Source organism: Trifolium pratense, linkage group LG7 (assembly GCF_020283565.1).
Source record: "Trifolium pratense cultivar HEN17-A07 linkage group LG7, ARS_RC_1.1, whole genome shotgun sequence".
NCBI classification, from domain to species: domain Eukaryota; kingdom Viridiplantae; phylum Streptophyta; class Magnoliopsida; order Fabales; family Fabaceae; genus Trifolium; species Trifolium pratense.
Window position 1 is genome coordinate 21,922,528 of NC_060065.1, and position 8,120 is coordinate 21,930,647.

Consider the following 8,120-nt stretch of genomic DNA (forward strand, 5'->3'; position numbering starts at 1 on the left):
AGTTATTTAAAATGTATTCCCATTTTCATGGGAACTTTTCTTTCCCACCCATTTCCTTGGGAATAAAATCATGGGAATAAGAGAAGTTATTGGAAGTTATTTTATTCCAAGAAAACTTCATATCCAGGAATAATTTCATGTCAACCAACCTTGTAACAAACATGAGTATATTTATTCCAACCCATATATTCTCAGGAATATTATTCCTAACCTTGAAACAAACACCCCCTTATCAAAATAACAGTTCTCTTTCCAAAAAAATAATAATTTGTTCCATTATTTTTTAACCACTAGAATCCGACTCACTGATATCACTTGATTTGGTTTGGGGATCGGTTCTGACATTAAGCGGTTTCAATCCTCTACCAATCGCAATTGCAGCGATTAAACCATAGTCTTTCCTATCAAATTCAGCATCAATCACCATCGACTATCTATGATCGGTAACTTTTGTCCCATTTAACTATGATTTAATTTTTCGTCAAAAAAACTATGATTTAATTAGTAAAAAAAAAACTATGATTTAAGAAATCTAATGGGCCCTACCTTTCTTCGCAGCCTTATGAGTAGCTTTATTAATTTTTTCTCAAACTTAACATATTTTAATATTAATATTCCTTCAAAAAAAAATGTAATATTAATGTTTGTCAAAAAAAAAATATATTAATCTTTTCCGTCAAAATAATCTTTTAACCAAAGAAGACTTTTTCTGTTAAAATAAAAAATTCAAAGAAAGACTTTTCTTTTTTGAAAGAAACACAAACAAACCCAGTTACATATCTCCGTGATCAGGAAAGAAGAAGAAACCTATATTGTTAGATTAAATCCAAATTATCATATTTTCTGAATACCAAAAACAAAAAAAAAAAAATCCAAATTATCATATTTTCTTTCTGCAACCAAAAAAAATCAAAGAACCTTCTGCAACAAGAAAAGCGACGTAACGAACGTCGTCGTTTTAATCCCAAAACCCAAACCTCAAAACTATGGGTTCTATCCCTCCATGACCACAATCTTTATCGTAGAAATTATCATCAGAAATCGATTAATTTGAGTTACGTGTTGTTTAAAATAGGATGTCGAATTTATACGGTGATTACAATCAAAAGATCGATTACGTTTTCAAAGTTGTTTTGATTGGTGATTCTGCGGTAGGAAAAACTCAGCTTCTTGCTCGTTTTTCAAGAAATCAATTCAACGTTGATTCTAAAGCTACAATCGGTGTTGAATTTCAGACCAAAACGCTTATCATTGATAATAAAACTGTTAAGGCTCAAATTTGGGATACTGCTGGTCAAGAAAGGTGCGTGCGTGTGCAATCTTTTTTTGTATTTTTGCGTTTAATTTCATTTCATTTCTTCTTGTTTTTGTATTTTTCTTCAATTCTTTAATTGCTGATTTGACAATTTTTATGATGATGGGACCTACCAAACACATCATAAATAAATTATTCAAATATATTGAATTTTAGAGTTTTAGAATTAGGGTTTGTTTGGCTTAACATCTTATTTGCAGCTTACAACATAAGTTCTTAACTTCTTATCATAATAAGCGTGCACTTATGTATAAGATTATATAAGCTATTTATATAGTAAACATAAAATAAAGATAAATTATTTTTATGTATGCTACCAGGTGTGTTTGTAAGCTATATTGGAAAACTTATGAAAATAAGCTGAAAACAACTTATGAAAATTGTCTTAAGGTGTGATAAATTCAAATAAGTCAATCGAAATAGGGCCCAACAAACAACTATGCTATTATATACAAATACTAGCTCAACTGACAAAAAATGCCAAAATTTCGAAATCTGACGCTATGATCGGGGTTTGGGTTGGAATGGCTATTTTCATATTGTCTATCTACAAAAGAAAAAAAAGAATACAGCTATGCTATTTAATAAATATAAGTACCAAAAGAAAATGTATAGTCATGTAACACTGACACTTTGAATTGAAGGCGTGCCTGATGATGTTGCATGTGTAAATTCAATAACTTATTAAATTATTTCCTTTCGATGCGTGTAAATGTTGTGTTTAATGTCGATGTGCTCCTCCATAGTAATTTAGAAATTGGGATTGAGTATATATCATTTACTCTGGAAGGGACTTTTAAAGGTCAAATATTAATACAAATTGTTTTTTTTTCTTCTTTCATCTGTTAATTTATTTTGATCTCATAAGCCCGCTAGAGAATTCTATTATTCTGTCGAGTACATGTTGTTTGAACTTTCTTGTGTGCTTAATTAGCAAGTAATGTAGTTAGGAACTGGGGTTGTTTGGAATTGGAGGATATGTGATCACTGATCAGGATTTGCATAGTGTTAATGTTATTGATTTTGAAGTCATATTTGTTAATTGTTGGTTGTCGATATAGTGGGTTTTGGGGTAAAGGGCGGCTCAGTGTATGATGGTTCCACCTGGTCGGGTCTGGGGTGAGCTGCCGATGTTTAAAGCCTTACCCTCGCAAGTGGAGAGACTCTGTCATGCATGAGCATGAGCTATAGATCACAAGGATGCGACCTTATTGTTCCAAAACTCATCCTAGTGGGTGCTTTGGTTTTTGTTTGTAAACCTGATTTGGGATGATCTTATGTTATAAAATCAGTTTTGATTAAAACTGAATTTGAACTTTGAATTGCTTTAAATGAAAGAAATATTGTTTGGATATGTTAATAAAAATCATTGTTAGATATGGAAATGTTCTAAAAAATATATATCGCAATAGTTAATTATGATCATATTTTTGTCATTATGCAACTAGTTTTTTCACACAACAAAATACAAAATAGATTCTGCATGATTTTAACAAGTTTCAAATGGCGCAATTGATTTTTATTACGGCCACAGTTGTTTCTGCATGCAATTTCATATTAGCTTCTGTTGCATATTGGTTGGTTATAACCTGAACTTTTGTTTCTTTTCAAATTTGATTAGAGAATTTGAGGTTTTTATTGGTTTACTCTGCATCTGAAATCTATATCTTCTCTCATTCTCTTAGGTACAGAGCAGTAACAAGTGCTTATTATCGCGGAGCTGTTGGAGCAATGTTAGTTTATGACATGACTAAGCGTCAATCATTCGATCACATGTCAAGGTGGTTAGAGGAACTGAGGGGTCATGCAGACACAAATATTGTCATAATGCTAATCGGCAACAAGTGTGATCTAGGAACTCTCAAGGCAGTACCAACTGAAGATGCACAGGAGTTTGCACAAAGAGAGAACCTATTCTTTATGGAGACATCAGCACTTGAGTCGACTAATGTGGAAACTGCCTTTCTGACTATTTTAACTGAAATTTACCGACTTATCAGCAAGAAAACACTTACTGCCAATGATGAGGCCGATCCTGGTGGTAGTTCAGGGCTTCTGAAGGGAACCAGGATAATTGTTCCTAATCAAGATATGAATGATAAGAAGGGTGGTTGCTGTGGATAATCTTAGCTTTTTCTTGTTCTGGTCTTCTTGGGAAGCTTATTGCTCACTCTGGCTCTGCCTACATGTGAGTGGGTGTTTTTAGAGAGGGTAGTTCAATCTCATCAGCAAAATGTAGGATTTATTTGTTTAATACTGTACGCTTCTTCTGCTTGCGAAACCTTGCGAAACATACAGTCTTTTTTTGCATTTTTCTTTTCTGCCCTTTCTGGTTGTAGGATTTAAACTTGTTTATACAACAAATTCATGGCTGTGAAGGCATGGTTCAGTTCAGAAGGAGGAATGGAAACAGTACACAACTTGTTGGATACATTTTATATTTGGCAACTAGTTTAGGAAAAAGCTGATGTAATATGTGCAGGTGTATGAAGTGCATTAGTGAGGGGTATTACATTCCATTTAAATTTGAATTGAAGTTTCTAAAATATATGTTTACTCTGTTATGATTCTTCACACCCTTTAGATCCAAAAATCTTTTATCCTACTTGTTTGGATTTGGGGCGAGTTTGACAAAATGACAGTGATATCGTGATTTTGTAAAGCTCGCCATCGATCCATACATGTAGTAACACAAATAGAGATGCTAAATAAAGACCCTATTTGTTATATTTTTTTTTTTAAAATAGATTCTTATAGTGTAATATAATTTTGTATAAAAAATTTTTACGAAGAAACTTTTTATAAAAGTTTGAAATGAAAATTTGGTTTGAACATATGTTTATGATATATGATGTCATTTTTGAAATACAAGTTTTTGAAAAATTGTGATTTTAATTATGTTTTGATCTTCAATAATATATGTTTATAATATATTATATCAAAATTAGTGTTTCAATTTAGAAAAAACGAATATAAAAAAACTTGTAATATTTTAAAATCTATTTTAAAAAATACAAACAAAAAATCTATTTTTTTAAAACTGAAACAAACATACCCAAAATCATAGAAGCTCTTGAAAAAAAAAAAATAGAAGCTCTTGAAAATGTCAAGCGTATTTGTTTTTTTTCCCTTTTGTTTTTTTTGGAGTAACGTTATCCACACTCTACATTTTTTTAAGAAACCATAGGAGTATTTTTTGTGATTTCCCACACTAAATCGTGATTTTGTTTTCCTATTGTTTTGTTTTGACAATAAAAAATTCAACTCATTTTTATTTTTTTTATTTTTTTGAAAATAATTCAACTCATTTTATTAAAACATACTTTATCCATAACAAAATATAAGCAAAAACTATTTTTAGGTTCATTATATGATTAATGTATTTAGACTATATTATAGACTAAATACATTAATCATACAATGAACCTAAAAGTAACTTTTGCTTATATTTTGTTACGGAGGGTGTAATTCTCAATACAATTAGGTAATAACTCAAATAAGTAGCGCCTAGACTAAAAAATGACCACCTTAATAAAGTTTTGAGCAATCATATTCGATTGACGCTTTACAAACTTCACTCGAAGTTGGGATGAAAAGAAAACAAAAACTTAATATATAAAATGATATAACTAAATTCAGATAGACCAGTTTAACGAGCATGAATAACATCCGCAACAGTTGTCCAAAACATAAAATAAAATAACATCCACAACAACTTTGGAAAAACTGATGGATTATTTGTATCTTAAAAAAAGTGCACGAAATAAAACCATAATAAATCTCTTCAAAGGGCAATAAATAGGTTACAGGAAAAAGAAAACCACTGACTGACCTTGGTCCTAAAAATCAGTAACATACTCTTATAACCTTAAATAAATAAATAAATAAAACAAGGTAATGTCAATCTCTTACATTTTCCACTATTCTTCCTCCTCACTGTCATCCTCTTGGTTGTCATCGTCGTCGTCGTCATCATCATCATCATCATCGTCATAATAATAATAATCATCATATGAGTCATCATCGTCGTCATAATAGTAATCATCATCATCATCATCATCATCATATGAGTCATCATCGTTGTCGTAATAGTAATCATCATCATAATCATAATCTGAGTCATCATCATCCTCTTCGACATCATTTGAGTTATCATCCTTTTCCACACCACTAGCTTCATCCTCATACTCATCTGCCTCGTTAGGATCCTCATTAGAAAAATAATTAAGCGGATTTGGCCATAAATCTTCTTTGATAATTTGTGCAATCCCATCATCCATGTCATCTTTTAGCTCGGTATCACTGAACCAGCTAAAGAAACTAGTATTAGAAGGAGGCCGCTTGTTCCCTTTCTTCTCCTCACTAACTCCTTTGGGAATTTCCTTGCCCTCTTTCCACTTTATGGGTGTAGAAATGACCTTTGTTGTTCCTTCTTCAACGAAGGTAAAAGTCTTCACAATCTTTATATTCTCAAAATATGGATTAGTATTGAAGTTAAAAGTGATTGAATAGCCTGATTTGACATCTTTATGGTCTTCAACCTCAAGAGAGCTTAAATGCTTAAATATCTTTTGATCTTCTTCGTTCAAAAGATCGCCAAGAGTAGGATGAATCATAAAGGCAGTTGGCCAGAAATTGGGAATAGCTGACTTGATAAGATCATTGCGCTTATCATACACCGGTTTCCTTATCTCATTGTACTTTTTCTCGATATCAAGAGCTTTGTCACTTGCCTCCTCATTGATCTTTTCGAGCTCGTCTTGGATTTCTTGCAACTTTTCGATGGATAATACAAGTTCTCCATCGATTTCCTCAGGGTTCTCGCTCTTGTCGGAAACTTTCAACTTCTTGTTCTTGTCGGAAACCATCGTTGTTGTTGTTGTTTGAAAGAAGCCTGTTTCGTTGAAAGCCTGTCAGAATTAGACAATCTCGTGGGTTATGTTTGAGCGTGCCTAAACTCAAAATTATTAAATATAATTAAACTCACAGTTTTTATAAATTAATTAAAAAATAAATAGTTTTTAACAAAGTTTAAACCCAAAGCTCAAAAGGTCGAGCGAGGGATTTTTACACACACATAAATTTCTCATTGTTATTATATTACATATACACTAGAGATATATGGGGTTGTGTACGAAATTTTGAACAATTTTTTGGAGAGATTTGAACACAGTCACAAACAATATATATAATAGATATTCATAATTATAAGAGTGTAGGTGCACATAAAATTTTGAACCTATAGTATACCAGTGTAAATAAGATAAATAAAAATATTAATTTTATTTTCACTAGATAAACGATCTAATTCAAGAATATCAAAACCATACAAAAAAAAAAATCATAAAGACACTAGTTTTATTTTTACAGGATTCATAGACAAGATATTATAGGATGAGTAAATAAAATTTGATGATAAGCCAACAAATAAGCATATGATCAAAATCAAAGGATATGATTAACATATAAACAAAATAAAAAAAAAACATAAAACAAATATTAACAAACCAAAATAAATCTTGAAACACAAGTGCTTATAAAAAAAAAAAAAAATAATCTTGAAACATAAGTGAACAAAATCGTTTGATCGTGCAACATGTACACATGCAATAATATTAGCTATATTCATATTCATTAATTTCATAATTAAAAAGATAGTTCAGGACTCTACCAAAAAAAAAAGAAAAAAGAAGATAGTTCAGGAATATATATATACCTAAATAGATGTATGAAAATTGATGGAAGTTGATTATCACTTCACTGTCACGATCACTCTTCTCTATAAGTATGAAATAACACAAGGCAAAGCTTCAATTTATAGAGAAATTTTTTGGGTCTCTATTTAGTCTTAAATATAATTTTTAATTCATTTCTTAATATGTATTTTTTTATTTTGACTACATTTATTTATTTTTTTGACTAAATGTCTTTTTTTGGACTAAATTTTGACTAAATATCTTTTTTTGGACTAAATTTTGACTAAATATCTTTTTTGTTATTACTAAATAAATTTGACTAAATGTCTTTTTTTTACTAAATTTTGACTCAATGTAGTAATAAAGTTGATATGAGACCGTTATAGATTATAGTTGTTGATTGCTGGCTAATATTTGGTCACAATGTGATGGGGTATTTGCAAGGGTACAAAACCGTTTCAAGTAATAAAGCAGTAAGTAAATCGTTTCCATATGGATTGTGCCAAAACTACTAGTTTCGCATAAGAATTTGGAAAGTAAAGGTGCTTTGCATTCGTTTTATTTGTTTTGTAAGAGTTTGACTAAATAAAAGTAAATAGAAATTAAATATAAATAACAATAAAATGAAGAGCAATTAAAGTAAAATTGTTGTGCGAGTAGATGCACGAGGTGATTAAGTGTTTCGAATTCCTCCCTTATTCCTGTTTGATAACTGACGTTATACCTGCCTTACTATATGTTATTCATCAGATAGATTAATTTCTATTAAAATAAGTTTAGTGCTACCATTCCTTATCTCTGTTGCAATTTGAATAAATTTTAGTCAAACGTTAGTAGGTTTCCCCCTTGTTCGTCACGTTTCTTTACATTTAACAAGTTCTCACGTGTTCTCCTACCTTATTTGATTAACCCTAATCATGCAGAATTTAACTAAGTGTGAATCTTAATCCTACCCCCAAACCTCAGGTACTGAATTTAATGGTCTCATATTGGTTGGTTGAATCGTCTTTAGGTTCGGGCCTATTAGCTAGTCTGTTGTCACGTGATCAACTAATTCCTATGAGTTCGTTCTATAATGTGATCAAGATTAAGAACAAAACATTAAAACA

The 8,120-nt window shown here is 30.8% G+C and overlaps 2 protein-coding genes across 2 annotated transcripts; one reads left to right on the forward strand and one right to left on the reverse strand.

Annotated features, from left to right (window-relative positions):
- The first annotated feature begins 691 nt into the window (after window positions 1–691).
- LOC123899165 (ras-related protein RABA4d) lies at window positions 692–3,863 on the forward strand. The gene is made up of 2 exons (XM_045950234.1): window positions 692–1,303; window positions 3,001–3,863. The coding sequence occupies exons 1-2, from the start codon at window positions 1,077–1,079 to the stop codon at window positions 3,437–3,439; spliced, it is 666 nt and encodes a 221-aa protein (XP_045806190.1). The 5' UTR covers window positions 692–1,076; the 3' UTR covers window positions 3,440–3,863.
- Window positions 3,864–5,235: 1,372 nt separating this feature from the next.
- LOC123896057 (NAP1-related protein 2-like) lies at window positions 5,236–6,183 on the reverse strand. Its single transcript, XM_045946503.1, has 2 exons — window positions 5,469–6,183; window positions 5,236–5,309 (listed from the first exon to the last, which is right to left on the reverse strand). Exons 1-2 carry the CDS (start codon window positions 6,181–6,183, stop codon window positions 5,236–5,238), a joined length of 789 nt encoding a protein of 262 aa, XP_045802459.1.
- Window positions 6,184–8,120: the final 1,937 nt, after the last annotated feature.